The sequence below is a fragment of the Bos indicus genome, chromosome 26 (assembly GCF_029378745.1).
Source record: "Bos indicus isolate NIAB-ARS_2022 breed Sahiwal x Tharparkar chromosome 26, NIAB-ARS_B.indTharparkar_mat_pri_1.0, whole genome shotgun sequence".
NCBI lineage: Eukaryota > Metazoa > Chordata > Mammalia > Artiodactyla > Bovidae > Bos > Bos indicus.
The window spans coordinates 50786698-50807430 of NC_091785.1; the positions used below are offsets into that span (position 1 = coordinate 50786698).

General features: G+C 52.9%; 1 protein-coding gene across 11 annotated transcripts in view; it reads right to left on the minus strand.

Moving 5' to 3' along the window:
• Positions 1-20733, minus strand: part of CFAP46 (cilia and flagella associated protein 46) — a 95897-nt gene that overhangs the window by 68651 nt on the left and 6513 nt on the right. For 10 of the 11 annotated variants that reach the window (XR_011564359.1, XR_011564358.1, XM_070781157.1 and 7 more), the window contains exons 9-15: positions 18850-18949; positions 10821-10919; positions 8964-9154; positions 1347-1575; positions 1138-1258; positions 414-537; positions 155-285 (exon numbers count right to left, since the gene is read on the minus strand). Coding sequence is in view for 9 of the 11 variants with exons in the window: in XM_070781157.1 (XP_070637258.1) it covers positions 155-285; positions 414-537; positions 1138-1258; positions 1347-1575; positions 8964-9154; positions 10821-10919; positions 18850-18949 (995 nt within the window). In the remaining 2 variants the exon portion in view is untranslated. The remainder of the gene's footprint in view (positions 1-154; positions 286-413; positions 538-1137; positions 1259-1346; positions 1576-8963; positions 9155-10820; positions 10920-18849; positions 18950-20733) is intronic. The other variant, XM_070781156.1, reaches the window with a different exon arrangement.

Here is a 20733-nt window from a genome sequence, read left to right on the forward strand (position 1 = left end):
GGGCTCACAGTGGAGGGGCGCCCCCACCCAGCCTCTGCCTGCGGGCTCCGGCCCCATGACCCCTTCCTGAGCTCTGGTGAACCCCACAGTGACCCCCCAGTGCCTGGGAAGAGCCCGCCGGCGCAGATGCCCATGTGTGGCTGGAGGGACCCACCTCGCTTGAACTTGGCCAGCTTCTTCACCTTGACACTGTCGTACAGGAGGCAGAAGCGGCTGGCCGTCCGGCATACGTCCCACACGTTCTGCTTCCGGGCCACCTTGGCCAGCTCCGCCCAGATGTGTATCCTGCACAGACGTGCGGGCCATACCTCGCTCGGGGAAGCAGCCAGGGGCCGCCTGGGTGGGGCAGGAGGGTGGGCCGGCGCTTCGCCCCTCCCCCTCGACCCAAGGCCCTGCACCCCCAGGCTGCTCACCGCTCCTTGTCGTTCTGGCCCCCCAGGCGCCGCAGGTGGCCCACGGCCTTGTCCACGCTGAGCGTGTGGTGCCGCGCCTTGGCGAACAGGTAAGTGAAGCGGCCCCGGGTTTTCCCGGTGGAAACTGCAGGGGCCGGCAGGACGGGGTGCTGACGCAGCAAGCCAGGGAACACGTCGAAACCAGCCCACGCGGGACTAGGGACAGGCTGGGGCAGAGCCTCCCACCGGCGTTTTTTGATCTTTTCATGAAAGTTAGGTCTCCCTAAATGTGCCTTGTCCGGGAAGGGAGTCCAGGCGCCAAGAGCAGCTGGTGGGCAGACTTATTGCCATCTGCAGCCGCCAGGCTGGCCCCCAACGCCCACCACCCATGCCCAGGTCTTCAGGAGCTGTCTGGAGGAGACCCCGCTGAAGCCCCTTGCCCGTCAGCCCGCTTCTCCTGCCCAAGCCATCGCTGGGTGCAGTGCACCAAGCCCCGTGTGTCTGGGGCACCTTCCCTTCAGGGCCCGAGCCCCTCACACCTGGCAGGACAGGAAGGAAGGAGGTGGGACTGCCTCCCGCTGGGCGGGCCCTGCAGGCCCAGGAGACAGGCTCCCCTGCCCTGCTCCGAGAGTCAGGTTAGGAAGGTGGGGCAGGCGGCTGCACATGGGCACAGAGGCCCATGTAGGCGGAGCTCCGGGTGGGCCGGGGGCTGCCCCGGGCGCTCCCACTGAGAGCACCCGCGCACCTTTGGCCTCGTTCTCGCCGTCAAGCACGATCTGGAAGGTGTCGGGGGCCAGGGCCAGCCCCGCATTCACCAGCAGCGCTCGCTTTTTGCGCACGCTGTCCTTGGGCATCGCTTTCTTCGCCTGCAGAGGGGAGGAGGCGTGATGAGCGGCACCCGCCCGCCCCTCGGGGCCTGCCGGGCCGCCACCCCAGGAGTGGCGCCTGCGGCACCTGCTCGATGGCCATGGTGGCCCTGTCCTCGTCGCGGGCGGGCACCTGATACAGCAAGGTGCACAGCTGCAGGCGGTTGAGGGCCCTTGTGATCTTGTCCTGGTAGAGGCCCAGGCCGTCCAGCAGCGCGGCCTTCCTCAGGTGCTCCGTGGCGGGCTCCAGCCGGTCCGCGTCCTCCTCGATGTGCGCCAGCTCCACATGGACCTGGCAGCGCAGCTGTGCCGCGAGGCTGGGGGGCAGACGTGGTCACGGGCATGGCGGCACCGCGGGTGCCCGGCGCCTGGCTTTCTGGCCCTGCCTTCCGCCTGCCTTGCTGCCAGGACCCACAGGAGGGATGAAGAGGAGGGCCCTGCGGACCCCAGGAGGTCTCAGAGACCACTGGTGAGCCACGAGGCTGGGGGGCAGACGGCGTCACAGGTGGGGCGGCACCGCGAGGGCTCCTAGCATCACCAGAAAGTGAGCTAGTGCAGCCCGAGGCCAAGGCTGCGTATTATCACGCTGCTTATTTAACTTCTATGCAGAGTACATCATGAGAAACTCTGGGCTGGACGAAGCACAAGCTGGAATCAAGATTGCCAGGAGGAATATCAATAACCTCAGATATGCAGATGACACCACCCTTATGGCAGAGAGTGAAAAGGAACTAAAAAGCCTCTTGATGAAAGTGAAAGAGGAGAGTGAAAAAGTTGGCTTAAAACTCAACATTCAGAAAACGAGGATCATGGCATCCAGTTCCAGCACTTCATGGCAAATAGATGGGGAAACAGTGGAAACAGTGGCAGACTTTATTTGAGGGGACTCCAAAATCACTGCAGATGGTGAGTGCAGCCATGAAATTAAAAGACGCTTACTCCTTGGAAGGAAAGTTATGACCAACCTAAACAGCATGTTAAAAAGCAGAGACATTACTTTGCCAACGAATGTCCGTCTAGTCAAAGCTATGGTTTTTCCACTGGTCATGTATGGATGTGAGTTCGACTGTGAAGAAAGCTGAGCGCTGAAGAATTGATGCTTTTGAACTGTGGTGCTGGAGAAGACTCTTGAGAGTCCCTTGGATTGCAAGGAGATCCAACCAGTGCATCCTAAAGGAGATCAGTCCTGGGTGTTCATTGGAAGGACTGATGCTGAAGCTGAAACTCTAATACTTTGGCCACCTGATGAGAAAAACTGACTCATTGGAAAAGACCCTGGTGCTGGGAAAGATTAAAGGCAGGAGGAGAAGGGGTCGACAGAGGATGAGATGGTTGGATGGCATCACCAACTCAATGGACATAAGTTTGAGCAAGCTCTGGGAGTTGGTGATGGACAGAGAAGCCTGGCGTGCTGCAGTCCATGCGGTTGCAAAGAGTCAGACATGACTGAGCGAGTGAACTGAACTGAGGCCCAGTCTTTGCCTCGGGGGGTGGGTCCTCTCTGCTCTGCTCTGAGTCTCTCCATCTCATCAGCTGTGGCACACACATCCCGGCTCAGAACAGCCATGTGTCTGCAGGCTATGGGCCCTGCCTGGCCTTTGTTCCTGCTGTGTCCCTGCTGGAGCCACCCGCGTCTAAAACGATAACCACAGTCTCCCCAAAGCCTTTGCATCAACAGCACCTGCAGCCTCCGGCACAACCTCTGTGCTGCACAGGAGCATCAACAAGGCCGATAACTTGGGTCTAGTTAAAGTTCGCTGGGACCCACGTGCCGACCCTCCTCCAAAACAAGGTGAGAGCATCACAGGCTAGGCCTGTAGCCTCGGGGATGAGGAGGCAGAGGTCAGGGCACCTGGGAGTCGTGGGCAGGAGAGGGCACCCGGTTGAAGCCAAGGGTGAGGTCTGCGCTTCCGTCAGGGAACTGGCTCCACAGTCTCTGCCTGGAAGCCTGGATGGTAGCCAGCGATGGGTCCCTTCCCTCTGGGGCAGGGAGAGAGGAGGCCCACAGAAGAAAGCTGGCCCAGGGCCACGGGGTGTGCTCAGGGCAGCCTGACCCTGAATCCACAATGTGAGACTCGTCCTGGGCTGAACCACCCGAGGAGCCAGCTGAGGCAAGCCGATTGAGAGTCCCCTGGACAGCAAGGAGATCAAGCCCGTCAATCCTAAAGGAAATCAACTCTGATATTCACTGGAAGGACTGATGCTGAAGCTGAAACTCCAATACTTTGGCCAGCTGATATGAAGAGCCAACTCATTGGAAAAGACCCTGATGCTGGCAAAGACTGAGGACAGGAGGAGAAGGGGACGACACAGGATGAGATGGTGGGATGGCATCATCGACTCAATGGATATGCGTTTGAGCAAGCTGCGGGAGATAGTGAAGGACAGGGAAGCCTGGCGTGCTGCAGTTCATGGGGTCACAAGGAATCTGACAAGACAGTGACTGAACACCATAACAGCAGGACAGTCCCTCCAGGAACACACTAGCCAGCCACGGGCTCAAGGAGGCCACGGAGATGAGGGTGAGCAGACAACAGACTCAGACGAGACAACCCGCCCCTGCAAAACAGGATGACCGGGATCAGATGAAGACGGCTCGAAAGGAGTAATTTTCAGAGTTACTCTGCTTCCAGCAGTGATCAGGTCTCTGCCACGCATAAAGTTGGACCGAACAGCCCCAGGTCTGGGCAGCGCAAGCCCGGGGCCCTGAAGCAGGAAACTCAGGAAGGAGCCCATGCTTGGGGCCTCCTGGAGACACTGTTCTGAGGCACCGCGGGCAGAATGGACCCATGCAGCCGGGGCAGAGGAGCCCAGACAGGGGGCCCTCCGCTCGGGGCTGGAGAAGTGGAACTGGACCTGGAACCGGACCAGCCGCTGCCGGGCTGCCTGCCAGAGGAGAGAGCTGGGTGTTGCTCTCTCACCCGACGTCAGCTGAGACTGCACGGGGCTTCTCCCCAGAGGAGAGAGCTGGGTGTTGCTCTCTCACCCGACGTCAGCTGAGACTGCACGGGGCTTCTCCCCAGAGGAGAGAGCTGGGTGTTGCTCTCTCATCCGACGTCAGCTGAGACTGCACGGGGCTTCTCCCCAGAGGAGAGAGCTGGGTGTTGCTCTCTCACCCGACGTCAGCTGAGACTGCACGGGGCTGCCCGCCAGAGGAGAGAGCTGGGTGTTGCTCTCTCACCCGACGTCAGCTGAGACTGCACGGGGCTTCTCCCCAGAGGAGAGAGCTGGGTGTTGCTCTCTCACCCGACGTCAGCTGAGACTGCACGGGGCTTCTCCCCAGAGGAGAGAGCTGGGTGTTGCTCTCTCATCCGACGTCAGCTGAGACTGCACGGGGCTTCTCCCCAGAGGAGAGAGCTGGGTGTTGCTCTCTCATCCGACGTCAGCTGAGACTGCACGGGGCTTCTCCCCAGGAGTGCAGGCCCAGGAAGAGCGCTCTTGACCCACCCAAGGAGAACGTACCATCAGAGCCTGCAGAGAACACGGTGCAGGCTGGAAAGTACCATGACCTTCCAGAGACACAGCCAAGGAAACACGGAGCCCCCTCTCAGCCAGAAACTGAAGTGCCAACAAAAGCAAGTACAAATCAACACTTTCCTAAAAAGATCACAGAGTCACAGACTCCACAGTGCAGCAACCACAGCTGAACCAACGTTCAGTACACGATATGCCAGGACAGGAAAAGCTGACCCACAGTCAGGATGCAAGATGGGCCAGATGCTGGGTTTAGCAGGTAAATCCTTAATGCAGATATTACAACACAAAAATAAATATGTACAAAAAGTTGAAGGAAAACATTGCTAATGAGAGAACAGACAGGGAATCTCAGTAGAGGAAAAAAAGGAAATACTACAGCAAAAAATCTGTAATAACTGAAATGAAAAAATTCTTGGTTGAGCCTAGCAGCAGATCGGAGAGCAGAAAAAGAGTCAGTGAACCTGAAGTCACATCAGTAGAAACTATCCCACCAGAAGAACGTACTGAAAAGATTTTTTAAAAGTGAACAGAGCCAGGGCTTCCCACGTAGTCCGGTGGCTGAGGCTTCACCTTCCAAAGCGGGAGGTGTGGGTTTCATCCCTGGTTGAGGAGCTGAGAATCCAACACGCCTGGCAGCCGAAAAGCCACAACATCAAACAGAAACAAGACTGTAACAAATTCACAAGGTTTCTAAATATGGTCCACATAAAAATAATTCTCAGAAGAAAATGAACAGAGCCTTAGAGACCAGTTAAGACAGTATTCAGTGTTGTAGCTCATGCTCCCCCGAAAGAGCAAATGAAGCAGAACTATACTTAAAAAAATAATAGCCAGTAATTTCCCAAATTTGATGAAAATATCATCTTACATATTTGAGTATATCAGCAAGCCCCGAAAAAGACTTTTTTTTTTTAAAGGCTCTAAGGAATCAGTTTCATTCAGTCACTCAGACACATGGACTGCAGCATGCCAGGCCTCCCTGTCCATCACCAACTCCGGGAGCTTGCTCAAATTCATGTCCATCGAGTCAGTGATACCATCCAAGCATCTCATCCTCTGTCGTCCCCTTCTCCTCCTGCCTTCAATCTTTCCCAGCATCAGGGTCTTTTCCAATGAGTCAGTTTTTCACATCAGGTGGCCAAAGTATTAGAGTTTCAGCATCAGTCCTTCCAATGAATATTCAGGACTGATTTCCTTTAGGATGGACTGGTTGGGTCTCCTTGCAGTCCAGTGGACTCTCAAGAGTCTTCTCTAGCACCACAGTTCAAAAGCATCAGTTCTTTGGCTCAGCTTTCTTCACAGTCCAACTCTCACATCCATACATGCTGCTGCTGCTGCTGCTAAGTCGCTTCAGTCGTGTCCAACTCTGTGCAACCCCATAGACAGCAGCCCACCAGGCTCCTCCGCCCATGGGATTTTCCAGGCAAGAGTACTGGAGTGGGTTGCCATTGCCTTCTCCACATCCATACATGACTACTGGAAAAACCATAGCTTTGACTAGCACACCTTTGTCGGCAAAGTAATATACAAAATGCAGAAAGCAAAAGATAAGAGATACAAATCTGAAAACAGCAGGGAGGGGGAGACACCTTCCACACAGGAGAGCCACGCTTAAAGTAACTCCTGGGTTTTTATCAGAAACTATGAAGGCCAGAAGAAAATAAAGCAGCCTCTTCAAAGTATTTAAAGAGAAAAAATCTGCAAACCCAGAATCCAATAACTGGTGAAAATAACCTTCAGAGGTGATGCTAAGAGAAAGCCATTTTCAGGTCAACGAAAGCCAAGAGAATTCCTCACCAGCAGTCATGCGTTACAAGAGGAAATAAAGGAAGTTGCTCGGGCTGAAATACCCGCAGGCAGAAACCTGGATCTGAGCGTAAGCAGGAAGGGAGAGACTGCAAAATCGCCGAGGAAGTGGCAAATGTAAGAGAAGATTGTTTTTTTCTGTAATTTTCTTTAAAAACAACACCACCAGCTGCTAAGAGCAATACGGCACTGTGAGATGAACTTATAACACACTTAGAAGTAGAAGACAAGACAGCAACCACACGGTGGGGTGGACGGGGGCAGGCAGAGAGGCTTCCCTTGCTGCGTGGGAAGCACTGACCCCCACTGACCCGGCTCCCTCCAGCGACGCCCCTCCCGCCCAGGGGACAAACGAGCCAACCAGAGAAACAAACACAGCGGCAGAAACTCAGGTAGCCTCAAAGAAGGCGGGAGAGAGCAGCGGCAGGGCACGAGACGGAGACAAGCGGTGGGACTGGAGACGAGCCGGACATTACCCTGAACCCAGAGACTGAACAGCCCAGTCACAAGGCGGAGACCAGTGTGCTCGGTTTTAGAAAAAGACCGAGCTGCACGCCGTTGACAAGACAGGGTGGTAGGAGTTGTGTTCTACACTTTAAATCGAAAGGTCCACAGCACGAGAGTCGGAAGCATGGAAAGAGAAGCACTCAGACGGGCCCAGACAGCGTCACTGCATTCTGTCCGCCGCTTAAGCAAGAAAACGCCAACACTGCACAAACCCCTTCAGAAAGCAAAGCAGAAAGAGTCCTCCCACCGTCCCAAACCATTTAATGAAGTCGGCATGACCTTCATGTCAAATCCTGGGAAAGGCGTTAGAAAACAAGAAAGCCACAGGCCAACATCCTCATCATGAACATACACGCAAAAACCCTTAAGCACACTAAAGGACATCAAACCCAGCAACACAGAAAAAGCACGTGTGTCGAGACCACGCGGAGAAGGCAAGGCTGGTTCACGACTCAAAACCCCATCAGCATAATTCACCAGGTTAAAGAACAAAGGAGAAAAGTCAGAGCTCCTTTCGACGGTTACAGAAGCGTTCAGCAGCACTCAACACCCATCCGTGGTTAAGAAGCAAGACAGCAAGTGGACATTGACAGTGTGTTCATTCTGTTGTATGCAGTTATATCGCAATAAAGTTAATCAGAAAAAGAGCTGTCAGAGGAAAAGAAGGAGGGCAACTAGATGTTATTTAAAAAAACCAAACAAATATGAAAATAAAAAGATATTTTTGAAAGAGGACGTCATTAAAATTTAAAAATACAGGCTAAAGAGAGGAAGAAAAATTAGAGAATTTGCAAAATAAAAGAGAACTAACGGGCTGCGTGAAATCTTCAGAATTTGGTGTGCGTCACAAGGGGTTGGGGCTGTGAACACAGAAGTTTCGCAGGGAGACCGGGAGTATGGGCTAGGAGCTGTCATACAGCCCCGTGGGATCCCAGAAGGAGAAACTGTTTTTAAATGAGTAAAAATCCCAGATTTGAAGAGATGTAACTCTTCACAGACGAGATCCCCAAGTGCCCGCAGGAAATGAACGGTGCTGGTTCTGAGGCCACCGGCCCCAACCTCGCCAGACCACAGGCTGCAACCGGTCCTTGGAGCCCCTGCTGGGAACCCTGCTCCAAGGGAGGGCTCACCATGGTGACAAAATTCACCCCTGATTAATCTCAGGGCTTCCCTGGTGCTCAGACGGTAAAGAATCCACCTGCAATGCGGGAGACCTGAGTTTGATCCCTGGGTTGGGAAGATCCCCTGGAGGAGGGCATGGCAACCCACTCCAGTATTCTTGCCTAGAGAATCCCCACGAACAAAGGAGCCTGGCGGGCTGCAGTCCATGGGGTCGCAAAGAGTCGGACACGACTGAGCGACTCAGCACACAGCACAGTTAATCTCCGAAGCAGACGGGGGCGGGGCAGGCCCCCACGGCCCCTCTCTGCGGCTGGACACCCTCCCAGGTGGCCCTCCACGCCTCTGCCCTGCCGAGTCCCCATCGTGCAGCCCCGTGTCCGCCAGGGACTGTCCTGCAGCACAGCCGCCCTCGGGGCCCCCGCCCGGGGCAGGAGAGGAGAAACACCAAGGCCCTCCCTGCTCACCCATCCCACCCCTCCCCTCCCGCGCCTGCGCCCACAGCCCCTGTGCCCACCGCCGTCACCCGCCCCGCAGCCCAGGACCCTCCTGATGAAGCCCTTTCCCCTCGGCCCCTCTCGAGCTCAGGTGGGTGCCACCTGGGCGTCCCCGTCTGCCCCGCAGGGCCCTGCCCCTGAGCCCCAGGGCACCTCCCCCACGGCCTGCGGCCTCTTGAGCCGCCACCTCTGGGGGACGCCGTGGGCTCCTGCCCTCTTTCTGGGAAGATGAGCTGGGTTTCATCCCTGCCCCGAGCCTCTGCTCCCCTGGCCCCCCCGGGGACAGCCCAGGCCGCCACCTGTCCGCCTTCTCCAGGACATCTGCGAGGCTGGTCAGCGGCTTCCGCAGGTGGTGGCGGAGGTTGTGCTGCAGCAGCGGGAGGCACGTGTTCCACTGGGTGGCACACACCGTGTGGACGAGCCGGGGCTCGCCCAGGCGCACAGCCCGCTGCAGTGTGGCGTCCAGTCTCCGCACTATGTCCAGCTGGGCCTGCACACAGCACAGCGGCCCGGGTGAGGCTGGGGGTGAGCCCCAGCCCGCCCCCGAGCCCCGGATGACGCAGGTGGGCCGGGCCCCCGGTCTAAGTCTGCCGGTGGAAGCGGCCCGCGTGATCTCTCGGAGAGGGCCCTGGCTCCATTGGATCTGCCCTCGGACAGGCACCGCGTGCCGTGGCAGCGTCTCTGTGAGCCACTCTGGGCGAGGCTGCCTGCCTTCCAGCCCCGTGTATTCACGGAGCTCGTGGCCCTGCCAAGCAGACAGGGGCCGGCCGGCCTCAGCCTGTGCACCGGCCTCAGCAGCTCCAGGCCTCCCTCAGTGCCCACCGGGGCTGCCCGGCTCCTGAACTCAGCCATGTCCGGGGGCCTGGCTTCTGGCTCCAGGGGGCCTGCCCTAGCGCTGCTCCTGGGTCATGGGGTTTAGAGCAGGCATGGCGTTCAGACCGTGGGCCTCCTGGCTGCCAAGAAGTGTCCATCAAAGCCTCGTGAACCGGTAGGTGCCCCTGAAGAGCCCTCGGCCAGCAGAGGCAGAAGACACAGCCCTGCAGTCCCACCACACCGCCTGCCAGCACCTGCAGGCAGCCAGCGGGCAGCCACGACCTCCCTTGAGAAGGGCAGCGCTGGCGGGGCAGCCCAGGCCCAAAGAGAGCAGGTGAACCGGCCCGGAGCCCCCGCTGGGCTGCTCGTCTGCTGGCAGAGCTCCTCCCGGGCTGGGCCAGGCAGGGCCGGGGCAGGGGTCAGGGGAGCCAGTCCAGGGAGTGGGCACTGGGGCCCCAGAGCAACGCCAGCCGCCCTCATCCTGTTTCAAGGCATTTTGGTTCCCTTTCTCGACGGCAGGATTCTATCAAAGACACAGGATTGCTGGGTTCCTTCTCTGCGGCGGCGGCCGGAGCACACCCCACTGCACGGGGCAGACAGGCTGCAGGGCTCAGACTGTCACTTTGCTATCGTGCTCACCAGCCCCCTGCCTCACAACCCCCGGTGGAACATTCTAGACAAGCCCAGGTCTCCAAGGTGGGAACCACGGGGGCAACGCTCACCAGGGCCCTCTGAGCCCGCCGCTGCCAGGCCTCGGGGCCCCCTCGCCTCCTCCCCTCACCCTCCCGGGGTCTCCCCTCACCCCCCACAGAGGTCCCCACCTCCCCACGCCTGAGATGACCTCAGCGCTTCCCCAGAGCCCCTCAGGCCCTGCACTAGGGCAGGGGCACGCCTGTTTGCCTGGACCTGAGTCAGGATGGCCAAAGCCCTCGGGGACTCGGTGTTCACCAAGGGCACATGTTCTCAGTGTGCTGGGGGCAGACTGCTCCACACAGGCCACACGAGGGCCTGGCTGGAGGCCCGTCTCATCCCAGCCCCCAGCCCGAGCCCCGGGAACAGGCTGCATGAACCCACAGGCCCGCCAGACAGGGTGAGCCCTGCAGTCGCGGGGCCGGAGCCAGGCGGGAGGGCGTCAGCTGGCCTCGGCAGGCGGGGCCACGTGGCCCCTGGACTTCCTCCCAGAGAGGCCACGCTCACAGGGGAGACCGGGGCACAGGAGGCTGGCTTGTGCCCATCAGGGCCCCTCCTCCAACCTGGCCCCTCCTCCAAACCAGGTCCACACACAAGGTCCAGGGACCTGCACAAGGCTCAGCTTCTGCCCCGGCTCCTGGTCCACAACTTACCTCCACAGCCTCTCGAGTGTAGGTTTTAATTTTATTTTCCAGTCTTACAGCTTCCAGTTCATACTCCAGGCACTCGACTTCCATCAGCCTCGCAGGGTCCTGTGGGCACAGTAGTTGTTGTATAGGCAGAGAGTTTTAATGAAAGCAATCACATTCACTAATGTCAGAAAACATTTCAAAATATAATTCACGGACTCGGTAGAAATTCAACAAAAAAAATAGGTAATATGAATATATATATATATATGAAAAACTTAAAATGTTTCTAAAAGATGCAAAGATTTAAATGAGAAAGCTAGAAAAAAATTTTTTGTTTTTATTTTTCAGTTAATTTCACTGGACATAGAACTTTTAAATAACGACACCGACTTCAGACAAATGCTCTGTTATGAAATCTGGACAATTCCTTTCACTTAACCCCCGCTGGGGTCAGGACGGGGTGCCATGCTGCAGGAGGGGGGCGGCATGGGCCTGGGGTTTCCTGGGTGGCTGGGCAGACAGGTACACGTAACTTTCACAAAACTGCTAACCTGTTTCCAAAGGGGTCCCTTTCCCACCCCTCCCTGGCCAGTGTGGGCTGGTCGGCCTCTGGGTGAGCCGCCTGCCGGGTGAGCGGTTGAGAGGTAACAGGTCACAGGGATTCCTCTTGTTTTTCTTCTGGTTTTTCCCCAGAAGTTTTCTCATTTGAGCTCTCACATTCTTGGTTTAGGGTGCGTGTTGAGTTGATCCTGTCCATGGGATGAAGGGCGGCCGGTGTTCACTTTCCCGCACGTGGTTGCTCCCCTGTCCAGCGCTGTTTTCTGGACGAGACGCTCTGTCCCCAGCAGAAGGCTCTGCACCTGGTCCAGGCCGAGGCCCCGAGCGTGTGGGTCTCTTTCTGGACCCCGTCCTGGCCCTCCGTCTGTCTGCATCTCCACGTCCAGGCCGCCCATTCTGAACCCCGGTGCCCCTCCACCAGGCCTGCACGTGAGGTCGTGCATGCCTGCTGACGCTGCTCCGCTTTTCCAGAGCTGCTCTGGGTTATTCTAGGGCCCCTGCATTTCCCTAATAATTTTATGCTCAGTTCGTCAATTTCTGAAAGACTCCTGTCAAGACTTTGATTGAATCACACTGAATCCGCTGCTCCATCTGGGGAGAACTGACATCATAATAATGCTGCGTCTTCTGATCCGTGTTATCATCTCTGCTTTAAACAGCAGGTACCTTTTAAAGCGCTTCACGGATTCTTCAGTCTCTCTCTGACTCACGTGGCCCCCTTACTGGCCCTCTTCACTGTTTGTGCGGATCCAGATTTCTGCTGCTATCATCATCCTTCTGCTTGAAAAAGCTCTTGAAACTTTCTTGCAGTGAAAGTCAGACTCTTTCAGATTTTGTATGTTTTAATAAATATTTACTTTGCTTCTGATTTTCAAAGATATTTTCTCCAAATGCAATTTTTTAGGTTGACGTGTTTTTTTTTTTTGGCCGCACCATGAGGCATGTGGGATCTTAGTTCCCAGCCAAGGACTGAATCTGCGCCCTCTGCACTGCAAGTGCAGCCGTAATCTCTGAACTGCCAGGGACGTCCCAACAGTTACGCCTTTTTCATTTTATTATTTGGATGTTGATCTGTCTTTTAGTTCATACTGTTTCCAACAAAAAGTCTGCTGGCATTCTTTTGACAAGTTTTATTTTTATTTGTTTGACTTCGCTCTGAGCCGCCGCGTGTGAACTCTTAGCCGTGGCGTGCGGGCTCTAGTTCCCAGTCAGGCATCGGACCTGCCCCTGCTTTGGGAGTGGGAAGTGGGAAGGATTAACCCCTGGGCCACCAGGGCAGTCCTCGCTGTCATTCTCTGTTCCTCAGTACATAATCTCTCCCTGTTCACAGACCACCAAATTTAGAATTTTGAGCCATTTTTCCTTCACATTTTTTCTGCTCCCCACTTAATCTCTGCTCCTTCAGGGACCCCGATTACACGCACATCGGTTTGCTTGAACGCTCATGGCTAAATAATACTGCATCACACACACACACACACACACATTTTCTTTATCCATTCACCCAAAGACAGACACTCAGGCAGCTCCCACATCTTGGCTTTTGTGAATGCTGCTGCAGTGAACACGGGTACAGACATCTCTTCAAGATCTGATTTCAGTCCCTTTGGATACACAGGAGTGGGATTGCTGGATCACATGGCAGCTTTTTAAAAAAAGTTTAAGGAACTTTCTTACTGTTTTCCATAGAAGCTGAACCAGTTTCCATTTCCACCAACAGAGCACCAGGGTTTCCTTTTCTTCACATCTTTACCAACACGTGCTGTCTCTTGTCTTCTGGACACCAGCCACCCCAGCAGGTGTGGGGTGATGCTCACTGAGGTTCTGACTTTACCTCCTTGATGATTAGTGGTGCTGAACACCTCTTCATGCAGCACTTGAATACTTTCTTTAGAAAAATGTCTATTAGGCCCTTAGCCCATTGTTTCCCTTTGGAGAATGGTGATGATGGTGATAAGGTGATTTCCTACTGAGGTATGAGCTCCTACATAGATATTAAATCCTTATCCGATATATGCTTTGCAGATATTTTTCTTCTAGGTCACAGGTCGCCTTTTCGCTGTGTTATTGCTTTCTTTCTATGCAGACAGTTTTTAGATTGACGTAATCCTCCTTGTTTACTTTTGCTTTCATTGTCGTATTCAAACAATCATTGCCCAGACCAAAGTCGATAGTTTTTTTCCGAAACCTATGTGTTCTTAAAGGAGTTTTACAGTTTCAGGTCTTAAAATCTGTAATCCATTTCAAGTTAACTTTTGTGAGAGGCGTAAGGCAGGAGTCCAGTTTCATTCGTCTCCGTGTGGCCATTTCCGTTTTCCCAGCATCGTTAATTGAAGAGGCTGTACTCCCCCACGGCGTTTTGGTGCCCATGTCAAACGTGAGTTGACATCGTGTGCAGCCTTACTTCTGGGCTCGCGATTCTGCTCCATTGGTCTGTGCATCTATTTTCATACCAGGGCCACACTGTTGCGGTCACTGTAGCTTTGACTACAGCTCATGGTGCCTCCAGGTTCGTCCTTCCTCGACAGTGCTTTGGCTCTTCTGTGATTCCATACAGATCGCCTTTGTTTTCTATTCCCGTGAGACACGCCACTGGAACTGATGTGGATGTCAGTTTGGGGTAGTACAGACATTTTAATAATGTTCACTCTTCCAGGAACATGGGATATGCTTCCGTTCTTCACGTCTTCATTCATTCATTTCATTACTGTCTCCTGGTTTTCCGTGTACAGGTCTTTCAACTCTTTGGTTAAATTTATTAAGTATTGTATTGTTTTTGATGCTACTGTAAACTGTTTAATTTTCTCTTTCAGATATTTCATTTTCAGTGTACAGAAACACAACTGATTTTTTGATGATGATTTTGAATCCTTCAGCTTTACTGAATGTGCTCATTAGTCCTAACAGTATTTGATGGAGTCTTCAGAGTTTTCTCTGTATAAACAGGTCATGTCACATGTAACCAGAGGCAGACGTATTTCCTCCTTTGTGGTTTGGATGCCTTTTATTTCTTTTTCTTGTCTGATTTTTGTGGCTAGAACTTCTAGTACTGTGTCAAATAGAAGTGGCGAGAGGAGGCACCATCATCTTGTTCTTGACCTTAGAAGATCAGCTTTTAACCTTTCACCATTGAGTATAATGTTAGCTGTGGGCTTGACACATGTGCTCTTTATTACGTGGAGGTATTTTCCTTCCACACTTTTTGCTGAAAGTTTTTAACCTAACAGGATGTTGAATTTTTTTTCAAATGCTTTTCTTGCATCTATTGAGATGATCGTATATTTACCCTTCATTCTTTTAATGTTATGCCAAAGACTTTGACTGTGTGGATCACAATAAACTGTGGAAAATTCTGAAAGAGATGGAAATACCAGACCACCTGATCTACCTCTTGAGAAATTTGTATGCAGGTCAGGCAGCAACAGTTAAAACTGGACATGGAACAACAGACTGGTTCCAAATAGGAAAAGGAGTACGTCAAGGCTGTATATTGTCACCCTGCTTATTTAACTTCTATGCAGAGTACATCATGAGAAATGCTGGACTGGAAGAAATACAAGCTGGAATCAAGATTGCCAGGAGAAAATCAATAACCTCAGATATGCAGATGACACCACCCTTATGGCAGAAAGTGAAGAGGAACTCAAAAGCCTCTTGATGAAAGTGAAAGTGGAGAGTGAAAAAGTTGGCTTAAAGCTCAACATTCAGAAAACGAAGATCATGGCATCGGGTCCCATCATTTCATGGGAAATAGATGGGGAAACAGTGGAAACAGTGTCAGACTTTATTTTTATGGGCTCCAAAATCACTGCAGATGGTGACTGCAGCCATGAAATTAAAAGGTGCTTACTCCTTGGAAGGAAAGTTATGACCAACCTAGAGAGCATATTCAAAAGCAGAGACATTACTTTGCCAACAAAGGTCCGTCTAATCAAGGCTATGGTTTTTCCTGTGGTCATGTATGGATGTGAGAGTTGGACTGTGAAGAAGGCTGAGCACTGAAGAATTGATGCTTTTGAACTGTGGTGTTGGAGAAGACTCTTGAGAGTCCCTTGGACTGCAAGGAGATCCAACCAGTCCATTCTGAAGGAGATCAGCCCTGGGATTTCTTTGGAAGGAATGATGCTAAAGCTGAAACTCCAGTACTTTGGCCACCTCATGCGAAGAGTTGACTCATTGGAAAAGACTCTGATGCTGGGAGGGATTGGGGGCAAGAGGAGAAGGGGACGACAGAGGATGAGATGGCTGGATGGCATCACTGACTCGATGGACGTGAGTCTGAGTGAACTCCGGGAGTTGGTGATGGACAGGGAGGCCTGGTGTGCTGCGATTCATGGGGTTGCAAAGAGTCGGACACGACTGAGCGACTGATCTGATCTGATCACATTTATTGATCTGACTATGTTAAACCACCTTGTGACTTCAGGATAAATCCCACTGATCATGGAGTTTGATCTTCACGATATGAGGCTGAATTCAGTTTGCTGGCATTTTGTTGAGGATTTTTGCATCTGTGTTTTTTTGGATTGTTTTCTTTTCTGTATTTCCTTCCTGTATTTTATTTTCTTGTAGTTACTTTGTCTGGTTTGGTATCAAGGTAATGCTTGCTTTGTAAACCGAGTTGGAGTATTCCTTTTTCTTCAACTTTTTGGAAGAATTTTTGAAGGATCAGCATTAATTCTTCTTTAAATGTTTGGTAGAATTCACCAGTGAAGTCATCTCATCCTGAGTGTGTATTTCTTTTTTTTTTCTTGATTTTTATTGGGGTACAGTTGCTTCACACTGTCGGGTTAGTTTCTACTGCACAGCAAAGTGAATCAGCTGTGTGTACGCATCTTCTCTCTGTTGGACTTCCTCACAGAGCACCGAGTTCCCTGTGCTGAACCGCAGATTCTCATTCGTTACCTATTTTACAATAATATCAAGCGTGTATGTACATCAATTGCAGTCTCCCAATTCATCCCACACCACCTGTCCCCCTTGGGATCCACATGTTTGTTCTCTATGTCTATGCTTCTATTTCTGTTTCCCAAATAAGTTTAATATACCATTTTCCCAGATTCCACATATATGCACTGCTGCTGCTGCTGCTAAGTCGCTTCAGTCATGTCTGGCTCTGTGCGACCCCATAGACGGCAGCCCACCAGGCTCCCCCATCCCTGGGATTCTCCAGGCAAGAACACTGGAGTGGGTTGCCATTTCCTTCAATGCAGGAAAGTGAAAAGCAAAAGTAAAGTCGCTCAGTCGTGTCCCGTGTCTGACTCAGCAACCCCATGGACTGCAGTCTACCAGGCTTCTCTGTCCATGGGAGTTTCCAGGCAAGAGTACTGGAGTGGGGTGCCATTGCCTTCTCCGATATATGCACTAATATATTTATTTTTCTCTTTCTGACTTATTTTACTCCATATGACTGTCTCTTGGTCCATCCATATCTCTAAAAACGACCCAATTTCATTCTTTTTTATGGCCGAGTAATATTCCATTGTGAGAGTTGGACTATCAAGAAAGCTGAGCACCAAAGAATTGATGCTTTTGAACTGTAGTGTTGGACAAGACTCTTGAGAGTCCCTTGGACTGCAAGGAGATCCAACCAGTCCATCCTAAAGGAGATCAGTCCTGAATATTCATTGGAAGGACTGATGCTGAAGCTGAAACTCCAATCCTTTGTCTACCTGATGCGAAGAGCTGACTCATTTGAAAAGACCCTGATGCTGGGGAAGATTGAAGGCAGGAGGAGAAGGGTATGACAGAGGATGAGACGGTTGGATGGCATCACTGACTCAATGGACATGGATTTGGTGGACTCCAGGAGTTGGTGATGAACAGGGTGGCCTGGCATGCTGAGGTTCATGGGGTCACAAAGAGTCAGACATGACTGAGCGACTGAACTGAACTGAATATTCCATTGTATATATGTACCCCACATCTTCTTTATCCATTTCTCTGTTGACATTCAGGTTGCTTTTGTGTCCTGGCTATTGTAAATCATGCTGCAGTGAACACTGGGACACATGTGTCTTTTTAAGCTGCATTTTCTCTGGGCACATGCCCAGAAGTGGGGTTGTTGGGTCATGGGGTGTTTCTTTCTTCGGAGACTGTTTGATCACTAATACAACCTTCTCACTCATTGGTCTATTCAGACTTTCTGTTTCCCCACAAGTCAGTCTTGGTAGGTTGTATGTTTCCAGGAACTTATCAGTTTCGTATAGGTTACCCGTCTTCCTGGCATGTAAGTCATACTGGTCTCTTAAGACCCTCTTTATTTCTGTGTTATCAGTTGTAAGGCCCCTCTTTCGTTTCTGATTTTGATCTTCTATTTTTCGTCTAGCTAATGTTTGTCAGTTTTGTTTATTTTTTCAAAAAACCAACTGTTAGTTTCACTGATCTTTTCTATTGGTTTTCTGGTCTCTCTTTCATTTGTTTTTGCTCTGATCTTCATTATTTCCTTCCTTCCACTGACTTCGGGCTTTGTTCTGTTTATTTTTTTGTTTGTCTGTTTTTCCGTTTCTTGAGGCATAAATCGAAGGCAGGAGGAGAAGGGGATGACAGAGGATGAGATGGTTGGATGGCATCACCAACTCGACAGACATGATATTGAGCAAGCTCCAGGAGTTCGTGATGGACGGGGAAGCCTGATGTGCTGCAGTCCATGGGGTCACAAAGGGTCTGACACAACTGAGCCATTGAACTGAACTGAACTGAGGCATAAATATGGTGGTTTATGTTAAATCTTCCTTTTTCCTTATCACAGGTGTTTTGGCTGCCAGCGCCCCTCTGAGGACTGCTCTTGCTGTAGCCCACAGGTATTGGTGTGTTGTGTTTCCACTGTCCTATGTTTCAAAATCTTTTTTCCCTTTTGATTTCTTTTTTGACCCATTGGTTGTTCAGGAGTATGCTATTTGATTTCCACATTTCTGTGAAATTCTAGCTTAGCTCCTGTTGCTGATTTCTAGTTTCACACCATTTCAGTCCAAAAAGATACTTAACATGATTTCCGTCATCTTAAATTTGTTAAGACTTGTTTTGTGATCTAACATGATCTGTCCTGAAGAACATGCCTTTTCCTCCTTCTGAGGTGTCGATTAGGCTCATTTTGCTCAATCGCAATATACCCATATTGATCTTGTCTGAGTGATCTATCCACGCTGGAAGCGGGTTATTACAGACCCTACTGCTGTTGCGTCTGTTTCTGCTCTCAGGTTCGTTGGTATTTGCTTGATGTGGGCAGGTGCTCCAGTACTGGGTCCACACGTGTGCACAACGGTTATGTTCTCTTTAACGCACTGATCCAGTCATCACTAATGACCTACTGGTGCAAAACCCACATCATTTCAACCACGTGAAATGCACTTAAAAAGACTAGCAGGGAATTCAGCAACAACGAACAGCTCGGGCCCCCTGGCGAGGGGCTTCTGAACTCCGTGCCTGCTTTTGGTCCTTTAAGTCTCGATCACAGTGAGCAGGAGCAGGGCTTCCGGCCGTGACTACTTACTTTGCTGTCCATCTTCTTCAGGTCTGAGAGGCAATCGGAGGCAATCTCCCAGCATTTCAAGATCAGAGAAAGATGGGCTAATTCAAAAAGCAAAATCATTCTGGAAACAGAAACGAAACAGCATTAGGTCAACAGGAGCCAACAACACACCCGCCTGCGGCTGGAATAAGCCTTCAGCCATCGCTCTGGGGGCACGACAAAATGGGAGCCAAAAGGAATCCTATGGCGAGGGTTCCCAAGCCCAGCCGCCTCGGCCCTGGCAGGATTTGGAGAGACCTCCGCTGTCTCCGGGCAGGTGCAGGCGCAGCTGTGAGCCCCGGGGCAGGGGAGCAGCAAGGGAGCACATGTCCTCGAGGCGGACGCCTCCTACGCCTTGACCAGGCGACCAGAGCGGTCGTACTGGCCAGTCAGGTCTCTGCAGAAACCAACAGGCTGGTGCTAACGTGTGGACAGAGATGCAAAGAACCTGGAGGACCACAAGCAACTCCAAAAAAGAACAAAGCCGGGGAATGAGCCCCCTGAATTTAAGGCTTAACAAAGAGCTACCGGAATCAGGGCAGTGTTCTGGGTGGGGGAGACAGGCCAGGCTTCCCAGCCTAACCCCCTCACGTCTGGACGCGGTGGTTCTCTGCTGGGTGGGGACCTGTCCTGCACGGGGTGGTTGGTGCGCGGTGTCCCCAGACACGGCAGCATCCCCTGGGGACAAGCTGGCGCCCCTGCTCTTCCTGAGGCAGCACCGGTGCCTGACGGTGGCCAGGACTCTCTGCCCTTGGGCAGCTCCTCCCAGGTGGGCAGGCCCACGCCCCGCCCTCTTCCAGTGATGGTGACCCAGCGTCCACCCACTCCCGAGGGGCGGGACCACGCCAGAGGAGCCCATCAACACTACCCCTCGCCTTCACCTGACATGCAAGGGTAAGAACGCCCTTTGCTGATGCAGAAGCTGAGTGGTCGCGGGGGCCTGGGGGAGGAAAACCCTCAGCTCCCGCTGGCAGGCAGGTGCCACTGTAGCTCTGGCCCCCGAGTCCCCGTGCCTCTCTGGCAGCTCTGAGCTCTGCGGACACCTCTGGGTCATCATCACAGGCCTTCCTCTGTGTGCAGCCCCCACAGTGAGCTCCTAACTGCGTGTCATGGAGCTAGGTCTTTGCTTTCAGTCTCAAAGACCCTTCTGAGCTCAGAGGATATTATCCTGTATCTCCCTCCCCTCCCCTCGTCCTTTGCAGGAGAAGGCACCTCCCTTCCCTGCATGGACAGGCGGGCCCTCTGCCCAGCCCCACCCAGTCTGGACCACCAAGGGCCCTGGCAGGGCCTCGACCCAAGCCCCTCTGGCCTTCCCAAGCCCCGCCACACTCAGCTAAGAAGAGAACCCGCCAAGGTACCCATGACTGGTTTTCAGGCCTTTTTTGGCTTTAAACTCATAGACCTTTTTTTTCCCACCCAGAGTTCCAGACACTGATGCCCAGGTGGGGAGGGGTCAGAGCGAGGGCCCCTCGATGACGCCTGGGGCTGAGGGAGGGCCTGACCCCACAGACGGCCGCTGCGAGTGGCTGAGCCCGGGACCTGGGCCAGCAGGGAACACGCGCCTTCCAAGTTCGGGAGCAGTGACAGAGCTGAACACACTGGAACCGCAGCAGAAGACGCTGCGTCCTCTCGGCCACAACACAGAAACTGGCACCAGGGGTGCCACAGACGCATGGGGGCGGGTGGGCGGGCACAGAGTCCCGGGCAGGTGCAGAGGGTCAGGACCGGGTCGGGGGACCCGGGTCAGTGCCCACCGAGCTGGCTGCTGGGCTGGGACCTCGGGGACTCCCTGAGGGCCTTAAACGTGTCTGGCCCAGCACTGGTGGGGGGTGAACATCAGCTCAAACAATTCTTATCTTAAATTAA